Source organism: Ctenocephalides felis, unplaced genomic scaffold (genome assembly GCF_003426905.1).
Source record: "Ctenocephalides felis isolate EL2017-DRISC unplaced genomic scaffold, ASM342690v1 CF-g0.4_SCAFFOLD_03571, whole genome shotgun sequence".
NCBI lineage: Eukaryota > Metazoa > Arthropoda > Insecta > Siphonaptera > Pulicidae > Ctenocephalides > Ctenocephalides felis.
The window spans coordinates 66,649,914-66,664,353 of record NW_020539725.1 but is presented as its reverse complement, the minus strand read 5'-3'; the positions used below and the strand labels follow the sequence as shown (position 1 = coordinate 66,664,353).

General features: G+C 29.1%; 1 protein-coding gene across 2 annotated transcripts; it reads left to right on the top strand.

The window, feature by feature from the left end:
- The first annotated feature begins 6,021 nt into the window (after positions 1-6,021).
- LOC113385439 lies at positions 6,022-12,594 on the top strand. 2 transcript variants are annotated; one of them, XM_026623286.1, is made up of 7 exons: positions 6,022-6,441; positions 7,474-7,928; positions 8,231-8,416; positions 8,583-8,717; positions 8,989-9,166; positions 9,966-11,530; positions 11,652-12,594. In XM_026623286.1, the coding sequence occupies exons 3-7, from the start codon at positions 8,237-8,239 to the stop codon at positions 12,366-12,368; spliced, it is 2,775 nt and encodes a 924-aa protein (XP_026479071.1). In that variant the 5' UTR covers positions 6,022-6,441; positions 7,474-7,928; positions 8,231-8,236; the 3' UTR covers positions 12,369-12,594. The 2 variants fall into 2 exon arrangements, with proteins under 2 accessions (XP_026479071.1, XP_026479072.1); XM_026623287.1 differs by lacking the exon at positions 6,022-6,441 and adding an exon at positions 6,513-6,675.
- Positions 12,595-14,440: the final 1,846 nt, after the last annotated feature.

The window sequence follows — 14,440 nt, the reverse complement described above, 5'->3', positions numbered from 1 at the left end:
AACATTTTTAGACCGACCAGAACATTCTCAGTCTAATCAAGGACATTTTCAGATTAACCAAAACATTATTAGACTAATCTAGAACATCTTCAGATTAATCTAGAACATTTTCAGATTAATCTAGAATATTTTTAGACTAATCTAGAATATTTTCAGACTAATCCAAAACATTTTCAGACTGACCAGGAAATTTTCAGACTATCTAGAACATTCTTAGATCAATCCAGATTATTTTCAGAGTGACCGGAACATTTTCAGATTAATCGAGAATATTTTCAGATTGACCAGAAAATTCTCAAACTATTGACCATTCAATACTTGTTCAAACTGGCCAGAACATTTTCAGACAAATCTAGAACATTTTCAGACTAATCTAGAACATCTTCAGACTGACTAGGATATCGTAAGACTGATCAGGACATCTTTAGACTGGCCAGGACATCTTCAGACTGATCTAGAACATCTTCAGACTGACCAGAATATTTTCAGACTAGTCCAAAATATTTTTACACTTATCTAGAATATTTTGCACTTATCTAGAATATTTTTAGACTATCTAGAACGTTTTCAGACTAAGAGCGGGGTATTAAGTTTACATTACATATTTCTTTTAATAACTATTAGTTAATGATCGGTGTTATACAAAACCAGTGTGATATAAGTTTAGATTCGGTGGCAGCCACCTCGAAAAAATAATTACAAAAAAGTATTGAACATGTTCCATGAGCCTTCCTAGAACTTATTATATAAAAGTCATGTATATGTATTATCTTGTATATAGCGTTCCATGGGCATATATCCATAATTGAAAGTAATTTTTATGCTAAGTTATCCAATAATACTCTTTCGTTTTAAACAGGAGCACTCGAGATACTTTCTGGATATCAACAATTAGAAAACAATTGCGACAATTTAAATGTGAAAGGATAAATTATATCAGATATTAAATTGAATCATTATGTTTTATTTTTCAATTTTTATTGATATATAAATATATTCTATATTTTTTTGCCAATTCTTATGAATACTATTATTGCCAATGCTTATCTTGCCTATTATGTAATGATTTGATTGATAACACAAATTTACCATTCATGAAAAATAATTTTACAAAGAAAATGAAATCTTACTCATGATCTGATATCCCGATGATGAAAGTCACTTGTGTGCTCTTTTTATAGATGTATTTATTAATTTTAGTAATCAAGGCAGTCTATACAATGGAATCAATTAAAGTTCAAAACGATTTAATCATCGTCAATAATTTGACCAGATTTTGTGTTTAGTCAGATTGACGATGATTGTAAGTTTTGGACTAAATTGATCCTTTTGTACGTAGTTGTCTTTTGACCTAATAATTACTCATGTTGCCTATTTATTTAAACATTAGGGTAATTCGATTCAGTTTTTGTTTTGGTTAAAAAGATTTATTATTCTAGTCTAAATTAGAAAAAAAAGTAATATAGCTTTTGGAAAAATACTTAATTTTTAAATAGCACTAATGAAAAATATTATCAGGATAATCTAAAACATTTTTAGACTACTCAGTATATATTTTCAGTCTAACCAAAATATTTTCAGGCCGGTCTAGAACATCCTTAGAATAATCTAGAATATTTTTAGACTATCTAGAAAATTTTCTGACTATCCAGAGCATTTTGAGAATAATCTAGAATATTTTCAGACAAATCTAAAACGTTTTCATACTACTCTGAATATTTTTGGTCTAACCAAATATTTTCAGGCTAATCTAAAAATCTTCAGGATATTCTAGAATATTTTTAGATTATTCAGAACATTTTTTGAATGTCCAGACAGAACATTTTGAGAATAATCTAGAATAATTTCAGACTTATCTAAAACATGTTTAGACTGACCAGAATATTTTCAGGCTAATCCAGATTATTTTCTGTCTATCTAGAACATTATTAGATTAATCTAGAAAATTTTTAGACTAATCTGGAATAATTTCAGACTGACCAGAACGTTTTCAGACTATTCAAAACATTTTCAGACTAATCTAGAACGTTTTGAGAATAATTTAAAATATTTTGACTAATCTAGAAAATTTTCAGATTTATCTAGAACAATTTCAGACTAATCTAGAACCTTTTCAGACTAGTCAAAACATTTTCAGACTAATCTACAACATGTTTAGACTGACCAGAATATTTTCAGGCTAATCCAGAACATTTTTAGGATAATCTAGAATATTTTCAGTCTATCCAGAAAATTTTCGGATTACGTAAGACATTTTTAGATTATCCAGAACTTTTTCAGAATGATCTAGGACGTTTTCATACTATTCAGAACTTTATCAAACCAATCTAGAACACATTTATCCCAACCAATTATAAATAAATATTTTTTCAATGTTTTTAGAGAAGTAAATAATCCAGTTGTAATTAAAGTAAAAATTCTTTTAATCAAATTATGAATTACCCTAATAATAAAAATAATTTGCAATTTTATTATTTTCAAAACCACATTAGATATAATATTAGCCATACATGCACTCTAATCATTCTTTAAAGTGTTTTAAAGTTACTTTTGTCTTACCATTAATTTGTTTGTGATACATTTATGTGTATAATGTAGTTTTATATTAAAATACCACTTACAAATAGTCTGCTAATTTAAGATATAAAATTTAAAAAAAAATAACATTCCACATGAGGAACAATTTAGCTAACAATTACAAAAAATCCAGTGATTATTTTAAGCAAACGCTTTTTGTGATGAGTTGATAAAAATAAATTGATTAAAAAATATTTGTAACATAAAGTTTAGGCACTTTATTATACAATATTGATTATACAGTTTTTTGAGCAGCTTGATAATATTTTGATTAACTCTTGTTCACATCGTTAGATTTTTAAAAGCCTGAAATTATAATACAGTAATGAAAAAATCTCCACCTGTTATTTTGATTAGAAATAATATTCACAGAAAAATGCAATATATTCCTAACGCTTCAAGCTTGTGTTCAAAAAAATAATAATTCTGTTCCTATATCCATTACAATATTCTCCTTTACATTACCGTCATAAAATTATTTTCAGTATGTTGGATGTGATAAATTATTATCAAAAAGGTTTTAAATGTAAATGTATATAGCAAAAAATAAATATATATATATACATCATCCGTTAAATGTCTGAATATAGATGATATATTAAATGTTGAAAATTTATGATACGAAAGGAGATTATTCTATGTATATTGTTAACATTGAGATATTGTAAAAATGCAAATCTGGAATAAAAGCTATATCGTTACAGTTGACTTGATATATATTATCTGTGTAAAAATATTACAGCCAATGTAATAATAGAGATACTTAAATATAATCTAAAAATACATATTTAAAATTACAAACGGTATATAGAATGGATATATATATATATATATATATATATATATATATATATATATATATACTTTAAAACCCTTCACAAACCCTTCAGTTTAAAATTAATTTCAGTAATCTCATTTTATCTTTTAACACAATAATGACTTTAAATTGTGACTTCATATACAGCAGTTTATAAAACTTGTCACATTTCTATTCCTAGTTTATTTTTAGTGTATGTTTAATTGCAACACCTTGATTCAAGTGATAAATGTGGTAAGCGATATTGCAATACTCGTAAAAAATTAAAATACTCTGTTAAACAGATCATATGACTAACTTACAATATGTAAAAACAACCTTAAGCCATACTTTCAATATAAAAAGTTAAGTATATTTAAGGCCAAGTTATTTTCTGACGTTTGCGTTTTATGTTTGTAACATCACCCTGTAAGAAAAGATATCATGAATATTTCATCATAAACAACCAAAAAATAGTTTCCAGAATGACGATCATATCATTGTTAAATTTTTGCTGAACAAATGAGTAGTTGCACTTATTAACATTTTTATATATTTATGAATATTATTACTCACTTCACTGAGACCATGGCCATTACGTTTTCTCGATTCTTTATTATTACTTTCAAAATGGTCTACTTTTAGTTTCTTTGTTACGTGATTATTATCATTTGCATTATCATGTTTGTGACTAGTTTCTGCATTTGATTTAGTTCTTTGCGGCAACGGTAAGACATATGATTTGTATATGACTATCAATTCTTCTCTTGATAAGGAATTTAGATTTTTCAGTTTTAACTGCCTCTAAAGAAAATAGCAGAAGATATTGACGATATTAAATTAAAATTTAATTAAAAGGGATATCCTTATTATAGATTATAGATATTTTATTTATTACATCTTTGTAGTAGAATAATAAATAATTGGTGTTTCTTTGTAAATTTTTGGGTGGAGGGAGAGGTAATGAAATTAATATTGAAGTTATTTAATATATATTTAGAACCAAAGTCATTTTTGCAAGGCACATAGAATTTAAGGTGCACTGCAGATGAAAACACTTATTGTACTTTACGTTTATAGCTAAAGAAATCCATAGTGGATTTTGAAAGTATTGATACTCAATGAGCGTAACCCCTTAAACACATACAACATACAATACAGACTTCCTGATACATATTTGATTTTTTTTCGAAAACCTATCAAGAATATGATTATGAATATATAATATATTAAATAATGAGTCTATAAATTACATTACAAGTCTTAACCCGTATGAGCATATTCTACAGTACAGCAATTTACTATTACAATACCTCAGTCAAAACTTGTATAATTGTATCCCTATCTAACAGCTCAGGCTGAAGACAAATGGGGTACTCGTTAGATGTTCTCTCCATTTTTCTTGATTCTTGTGAATGTGATCAACCATTCAAATTCAATGCATGTTGATATATAAAACAAACGCAAATGATATAAAAAGTCATATATTGATTATCATTAGCTTTATCTACGAATCACCGTTATTCATTAAACTATTGATAACGATTAAACCAATCCCCGTTTAATGTTTGTTTATTATCTCTACATTTAAAAACATTCATAACCTAGAAATTTATGACCCTGTATCGTTTTTCTGACAGTTTCCCTTGGCGAAGGTCAGTGTCATCTGTGTATGAAAAACTGTAACTACTTATTGACAACCTTCAAGGTGATCAACTTAGAGAAATGAAATAAAAGTAATGGCAAAAATGAAAGTGACTTCCCTTTCTAGTTATAATTTATTTCCTTATTCTGATTAGATCGAATTAAATATTTATCTTAACCGCTTATATTACAATGGCTTGATGTTGAGTTCCATTATCACTAATCGAACGCAGTCAATAATGGGACTTGTATAAATGTTTATATTTAAACAACTTTTGTGTTTCAGGAATTTATGCATTACGTCAATTGAACTGCAATAGTCAACATTTAAATGCAATGTTTTGATTTCTTATTACGTGTTATTTACTTATACGTCTTGTACTAAATTAAAGAAACATTTCAAGATAATGATTCTTACAACTTACAATACTGCTAATACATTCTTATCTATGTTTTATGTTCTCTTATCTATCTGCAAATATAATAAATGAATGTTTTTGCAAGGCGTATATTTTATCAGTATTTAAATTTATCACAATCAGTAAAAGAATATTGCAAAATAATGATATTTTAATTAATTTTAGGAATGATATGTATGTAAAACTGGAAGTTGTAGATTTATAAAAGATCAGATAAATATATTTTTATTAAAATTTACTTTTTAATTGTCCTTTGTAGATAAATCTTAAAATGAAATATTTCTATAGATATTAGAAGATAGTTTGATACTCATCGCGAATTTTAATAAGAAGAGACTGAATAAAAAACGTTAGTAAGTGCAATTAATTCAGTAATTTACTTGTAATATTGCTAATTTTAATTAAAGAAAGAGTATTGGAACGATTGGAACCCTGTGTAGCTCTTCTAAAACAGAGCGTAGAATAAAATATATGTATTTTAAGAATTTATTCTTGTCTGAGCGTTTACCACAAATATTGGAATCGTTTTTCATATATTTGTATTTCTCCTCTCCTTTTCGATCGTGCTCTCCGCCGCCACTCGCCGATGTCGAGATGTCGATTTTTCGTTCCAACAGGTTGCCGATCCTTTTTAGTGCGAACGCCATTGTTGTAAAGCGTTACTTGTGGTGTTGTGTGTTGATTTAATTGTTTTTATGTGTTTATTGTGATGTTTCATTTAGATTTTGCATTTAAAGTAGTCATAAGTGAATAGTAGTGCAAATGCATAATTAAACTCAGCTCCCCGGACTTGGTGCGATCTCATTTTCGATATGTATTGACTGACAGTCCAAATGTGCCCGAATCCCGCCTTGTGGGTTATTGATTGCAAGCGGCGCACTTCACACTGCCTGTCGTAGTTGACTGCAATCGCGTGAGCTGGTACAAAATACGTAGCGGCCATGTTTTTTGTGTCTCAGGTCTTGTAGACTGCATGGGGTGTTTTACATCACCCAATTCATTCAGGTGAGTTGAATACGCTTTAATTGACATTCGAAACGTTTCTTCTGCCATTATCTATACGACAAGGATATTTTTCACCGACGTGCACCTTTCGAAAGATGTTACATTCGCATATGCAATAAACTGCCTATATGGCGCAATCTTAGGTGTCCGTTCGAAACGATTGACAAAATCAACAAGGTTATTCGAATTTTGCATTGTTTATTGGTGTCCAATATATCTCGATGCGTTTTACGGGTATGTGTTGTGATTTTCAAGTGAATCGTGAGTTATTTATAAGTTTTTAGCATTGCACTTTCTTAAGCCAGTCTAGTTGAACTGCGTTATAGAATAAAATACAGCGTATTTGACAATAAGTCGTTTGTTTATTGCGCACCACGGAGATATTAAAATTTCTTTGTTTGTGTACATTTTCGACAATGAGTCAATTCAAGTGATTCATTTTATGATGAGCCCAGTGATAAGTCTATTTATTTTTGAGATCGATTTCGAAAATTTTTTGTTTACTGGAGATAACTGGTGATGAGATGTATGTATGGATGACGTTTTATAATAATTTTTGCCAGTCATTCGCTTTTCCTTTCTAAGAAAGAAGTGCTAATTTTTCAAAGAAAAAAAATATGAAAAACTTTAATATAACAATTAATATCTCCTGATTGCTGTACGTTTTTATCTAAAATAATGTTTTTATCTAAATGTATCATGTTTGAATAATTTCAAATTATGTTTTCATTGTCTCTTGTCAGTTTGAACTGTACTGTATTTATACACTTATATATTTTAAATAACCTTATAAATGTTTTGTTGATGGTGGCTTGAATAATAAATCAATATTATGAATACTTCTAACATTCCATTCGATGGAGCTTTGTGTTATCAAGCAAAGCTGTAATTAATATAAATGTTGCAGCAAATTTTGTAATAAAAAAATTGTTTAAGGTCTATTCCCTTTTGATTGAATATATAATAAATTTTGTGATTTGTAGTCATGTGTTATGAAATAATAATTTTAATTATCTGTGTCGTTTTTTTCAGTCCTGCAATGGAAATGAATGGATACGATTCACCCGCTTCAGAAATGAAGTAAAGAGCATTATGTTTTGAAGCAGAATAATTGTCAACCTTTACGGTTACCAATTAAGATCATTTTAAAATGTTTTATTCAATTTTAAAGTAATACTTATAATTTACCAAAACATCAATTTTATCTGAAATCATATTATAATATTTTTAAGTTATTCTTAGCAATAGTAACATTGCTGTAGTTCTTAATTATACTATTGTGTCAAAGTAAATTTAAAAGTAAAATTAGAAGCTTATTTGCATAACCAATTTAATCGTATATATTATAATATATTTAATTGTGCAATTTGATCTTGTATAAGAAATATTTTTTAAGCAAAATAAAACAATTGACAAACTGCTTATTATAATGCTCGTGAACACATCAAATTTGCATTTGTAATCCTGAATGGACAACCTATGTTGAGGTAAGAGATTTTATAATTAATTCATTTAGTGCTGTAGATTTCTTTACGTTGTGATTTATTAAAAGTAATCATCAAAATTACTATGCGCTGTCATTTACTAAACTTCAAATTTTAAGGCAGAATTGTTTAGACTTTATTTAATTGGCTATAAGTATTATTTATAAAAAAAACTATAACTACAATCACATTAACATTCCTAAGAGAGCCCACACATTTTTTATTTAAATTAAATGCTTGAAGTGTGTAAGTGTGCATGTGTGTTTTTTTCATAGCACATATTTTTATGCATGTTGTGTTTGTAGCCTGTTATGAAGTACCCGCAGCTGGTATCTGGCCGGACAGTGTCTGGCATCGGAGGCTGGTTATCCACTGAACTTGATTCACACGGTTTAGACGGCCGAGTCTACGCTAGACTTGTGCTGTCTCTTCTACATGCACCAGTCGAATTCAACCCAAGAGATCTACGAGAGGCAACTAGTGCTATTGAGGTAATTGTTAATTGATTATATTTTTTTATATTTAACAGCATCCTTACCTAAATATAACACTAATTTGACTATTTTATTATGCTAACTTGTTACTTCAAATTAAATTTGTTTATTGTTAATTAATATTGCTTGAATATTTTCATTAACGTATTTCTCTTTTATTTAGAATAAGAAGAATAGGAAAAGCACACAAGTTGTAGAGGAAGATTGCTTGTGGTTTGAAACAAATCACGGTCTGTGGACTTCTGAACAAGCTAAACGCTACGCTGCTGTAGAATGTCTCAAATCAGCTTCTGAACAGGTGAATAATTTAGATTAGTTTATAAATTGACTGGCATTTATATACTTACAATTACACTACATTATAATTCAGAATGTGAACTATTATCCGTTTTTTTTATTCCTGTCTGCATAATTTTTGCATCTAACATGGAAATTTCTTTAATTATGAACATTTATATATAAAATTGTATATAAGACATTATTATCCTCTTTCACACAATGGACAGAACACAATTCAAAGTATCACAAAAACATACTATTGTTTTGATTTAGAATTACTTGCTTAACAGAAGGCTGGAATTGAAAGCTTAGTTGATGAGCTTTGTGCAAAGCTTCGCGAGATCGAAAACGAACAATCTCCCGAAAAAGATTTTCAACAAGCAAACTCAACAGAAAATAATGCTAAACGCTGTGAAAATCCTGTCGAACTGGCCAATAAATATTATGCTGCATTTCCTGCATTATCTGGTAAGTGATAAAGGTTGTAAATTCAACATTATTACTTTAGTTAAAATCTTAGGTGAATTAATTTGTAAAATTTAGTTCATATGGCATAGTTCAATCTAAGATCATGAACTTGCTTAATATTTCATATGCAATGCCAAACAAATGAATTGACACATGTATCAAAATTCTAAATCATTTTTTCAATAAGTAGAAATATTTTTTTTAGTTTTTAAATAATTTAGTAAAGAAAAGCAAAATACAACATGCATAACTTTAAAAAAATAATGTATATGCAATTTTGGACGTATTGTGTTATTTATTAAACTAAATTATATAATTTCATCTGGCAAACATATACTGTTGACTGTATTTATATTATTTTAATCTCTGACACATCTCAGCTACTTTTCGGCAATAATAATGTAGACATTCATTTTTCTTATTCATAATCATGAATTTATTATACATATTCTAATATTGTCTAGACTCATAAGTAAATTGAAATTTTTAGCAGTTAATAGTTTTCATTTGTTTTCAATGCCAAACAATGTCTCAAATATTTTCAATATCAAACAATGACATGTTGTTTTTTGCAATTTTGTCCATTTATTTCTACAATATTACTATAATTTTATAATCACATACATCCTAAAAAAACCCTTAACAAACTTCAGAAAGATTTATCAAAATCCAAATAATCGTTTAGGAGGAGTATTTTTACATACATTACAGAAAAATTTTATATATGATATATATATATATATATATATATATATATATATTTACCTCTATTATATCTATTAAATTTTCTTTTTCATAGGAATAAATCAAGAAGAAAAAACTGTATCATTTTACCCCTCTGAACCATCAGCTTGGTTGACCAAATCTACAATAACAGCTACCACTCCTTCAGAAAAGTCAACTAAAAGATACAACAATAAAAGAAAATCATTTAGAAAACGCAATAAGATGTGGAAAGAAACAGATACTGATCGCAAACAGCAGAATGTCAAGGCAATCAGAAACCGGGCTGAGTTGGGCAAGAAGGCCAAAAATAGAATACATGGCCGACCTTCTGATGTCTGGGACACTGATTGGGAGCTTGGCAACGAGGAGCTTTTGCGAGAATACATTAACAATCAATGCGATAGCAAAGATGAAGGTTATGACACGCCCATAAAATGTGATGAAAAGGATTTGGATGATGTTTGTTTCAACCGGGAGTGGATTTATGAATATGAACTGAACAGCAAAAAATGTGAAAGACCAGAAACAGTCATAGATGAGATAAATATGGCCAAATTCAAAGCAAAATTTAATGAAAGTGTGGAAGCTTTATGGAATGATAAGCCTGCTGATACATCCATCGATGAGTTAAACTTACCAGTTGATTTCCAAGATTTACTCTCATCTCCAAGTGACACCATGTTTGGTGATGTAGTTGATGGTAAAGCCAAAAAGCTTCCCAGGAGTAGTGGTCGTTTCATGAAGAACTCAATCTGGTCTGAAAATTTTAATGAAGATGAAACAGACTGCATGCTTAATGAGAAGAGTTTTTATCCGAGAGCAAGTGCAGCATCTGATGAGTACAAACATCAGTTGGAACTTGTTCGGTCATGTTGGGAAAATTCAGATATGGAAACAAAGAACATTAAAAGTGAATGCAGTAGCATGCCGTGGCAGTCTAATTTCTCAAGTAGCTCAGATCTCAATGCAAAATCTGGCAAATGGTCAGATGTTATATCACAGAATTTTCTGAACACTCCCTATCGCATATTGAATCACAGCAAACACTTGAGCAGCTTTAGTGAGGTAGTGCCTAAAGCTAACACCAGCGAGTGGCCTGCACAAGTGATAATTGACAGATTTGCCATGGTACAAAAGTCATACACTCTGTCAAATTCCTCAGTTCCTGTAAGCGCTACTAAAGTTCCAGATAATCCTGAGGATGATTTGTTAACATCTCCCAAAACTCATTTTCGTCCCATAAAAGAAGATGGCTATGCTGATGGAACCACTTTTGCTATTTCAAGTGCTATTGACACTGTCAACTACAAACTTTGTGAAGATGGATTGTTAGCAATCACTTCTGACACACAATCAAAACGTTACATGGTGTACAAGCAAAACGGGATAATGAATAATTTGGAAAATTGCATTAAAGATGAGTTTATTGTTAAATTTTGTGTGCAACAAATCTCAAAGGCCTGTCAAACTGATGAATTGATGTTTGATCTTTTGCACATGGCAAATATTAGTGAGGAAAGTACACATGGAATAGATTCGTGCTGTTGCTATTGTGATATTGAAAATGCTGGGAAGAATATGGCTGGTATGCAGTATATGAAAACTGGACAAATGGATTATGATATTTTTGATAAAGAGGTAAGTTAAATCATCACATTATTTATTATTTATAATTGCCACTGAAATTTGTTATTTCTAATAACACAACTTTTTGATTATCACAATAGTTTCAAATAATATAATTTTTTATTATTTCTAGATTCAACAATTGGGTGCGAGAAAGTGGTGTACAAAATGCTCTCCCACTGTAACTTCACATAACAACAACAACATCTGGAACTCGAATTGGCTTCCTGACAAACAAATATCAACCATTGACAGTTCAACCAATACATCCATGGACTGCGATAAGGTGTCAACTGATCCATTGCTTCGAATATGGTCGAATGATGAAAAACAGTGTCTGTCTTGCGATAACAACAATCTAGTTAGCGATATACATGAACTGAAATCAGAATTGCGCAAGGATGGCGAAGAAATTCTAAGTGATTTGAGTTACATGCAAAGCTTATACATCGGCTCTGAATGGGATGAAGATGAACAAGATCACACCATCGATACGGACAATGTAGCCATGGAGTCCGAGACTCCATTTGATGTGAATAAATTGATCTCAAATTTCATAAAGCCAGGAGATGTATTGAACTTACTGAAGAATGGAGCTGTAATACAACCTTTAGCAAAGGATGGAACTGTGATCAGCTGTCAACCGACAAAAAGTGACAGAAAACGAAGGCATTCTTCAACAACCAGAAATCATATTGAAACATCTGGTGAGTGTAAGAAACCCCATTGTAAATTCTCTCATGAGATCACTTCGATGCCGTGCCAGTTGTGGGCTGACAATTCTTGTCAACCTGATGGTTTATGTCCATACCAGCACACATCGGCTTACGCAAGACCATTGACACGTTAATTGATTTTTCTTTCACAATGAGAACTTTAAAATGACTTTTTTGTGTCAAGTACAGCTCTATTCAGCTGTATCATGATTGCTAAACTATATTTCAGTTGGAAAATGAATAAGAATTTGATCTTGACACTTTTGAAATGGAAGTTATTAAAAAACCTTTTATTTTTGTTATGGAAAATCAAATTTTCTAAATTAAAATTAGTTGAATTTATTTTTTGTTACTAAATTTAGTGCCAGATTTTTATTTTTAGATTTTTTAAATTTTACTTTTTTGGATGACCATTTATATTATGTTGTTGGAAAGTAAATTATTCAGAAATGTGCTTGAAAACGTACTCTAGATTTAGATAAAAGATTTAATATTTTGATTATTCATGAAGAAAATTTGTTTGTGAAAGTCAGAAGAATGGCGATTTAATATATTTTTGTTTTTAAACTCTTATGCACACGCGTGTGCTTAATATAATAGTCTATTGAATATGAAGCTGAGGCAAGTTTAGTACCAAAATAATTATTTTATATAAGTTGGTTACCATTATTATATAATAACATAGAGAAATATTTGATATCGTATTTATATTACTACGTAAGATTTTATTTAGGTGTATATAAATATACAAAGAAAACAAATGAATCACATTTCTGCATAATTATATACTTTTTGACTATTTTTTAAGTCATCATCGGGTGTCCTTTTTAAAGTTCTCATTTGTAATGATATTTTCGTCTTGCATTAATTTTTGAAGAAATGTTCCATGCAAAACGGCTGACGGATGATGATATACGTTTTTTTTTGTCTATTGCTGTTAAATAAGAAAGAATGTGTTTTTAGTTCATTTTGTTATTGTTATTAGGTATTGGAATGAATGTGAGTTTTTTTTAATACTTCATCAGTTGTTTTGTGCTTTAGTGGATTATGGAAGACAAAGTTGTTAAAAATTTTGTTGCTTTGATAACAATAATAGTTTTCATAATAATATATACAGTAATATCCTAATCTTTTTTCAAACACTTTTGAAAGTTTTTTTTTTGGAAATTAGTACTATGTTTTTAGTTAATTACTTTAGATCTTTATTAGATAGACTTAAGTTCTGTTTATTAAACTATTCCTTCAACATTTTTATATTCATCTTATCAAAGCGAGTTTGGTTTGTTTATTTGTATATTATTCATTGTTAAGTGGGTATTACTCTATATATTATAATAGGGCACTTGGCAAAAATGAATTATCATAATTTTTTCATGAACTAAATGTTCTTTACTATCAAGCAGGTCCACTTCTGCACCTGATGAGGTATTTGTTTATAAAGTTTTGTACATACATTTTGAAAGTGTTTCATATACACACAAAAAACTTATACCATATACAATTCATAATTCTTGTAATACTTGTGAGTGTGTATGTTAATGAATGTAAATATAAATATATATAAATGTTATTTCTATGAAAAAACTAAAATTTAGTTAGCTCTCGTAGTGAAAAAAAAATTCCTGATGCTTGAATATGTATTTTAAGAAAGCACTGGGTTTTAACTAAACAAAGCGCGATTTTTGTATTTAAAACTATTTATTTTATGTCAAGCGATCCGGTCAGTCGTAATATGCTTTGGGATGCAACATTATTTTTATTAACAATGAATGTTATTTATTTACTTTAGAAAAAATATTTTTAGCTTATCGTTTTGAATAGCCATTTGTTTTCTTGGCGTTTGGAATTTGAAAACTTTTCGTTCTCCCAAATATAAAAACGGGATGTTCTTAATTTAAAATCATTTTAATAGATCAATTTATTATTGTATGCAACAATATGTAAGCGTTGGTATCGTAGAAGATTTGTTTGTTGTCATAGTTTTTTATATTCAATATTCAGTAGGAATACTTTTAGTAGGAAATAACAGTGGCGCCCCGACACACGAGTTAATTGAACAAGTTTAACTTGGATATTTTTGGTAATTTTGTCTTTTTTGACTAATTACTGGAGAATCTTTCAACTTTTTTTTTTGACTTACGACATTTTTGGGATTACTATTTGAAACTTGTTTGGAACCAGGAATATTTCACATTGCTGAACTTTG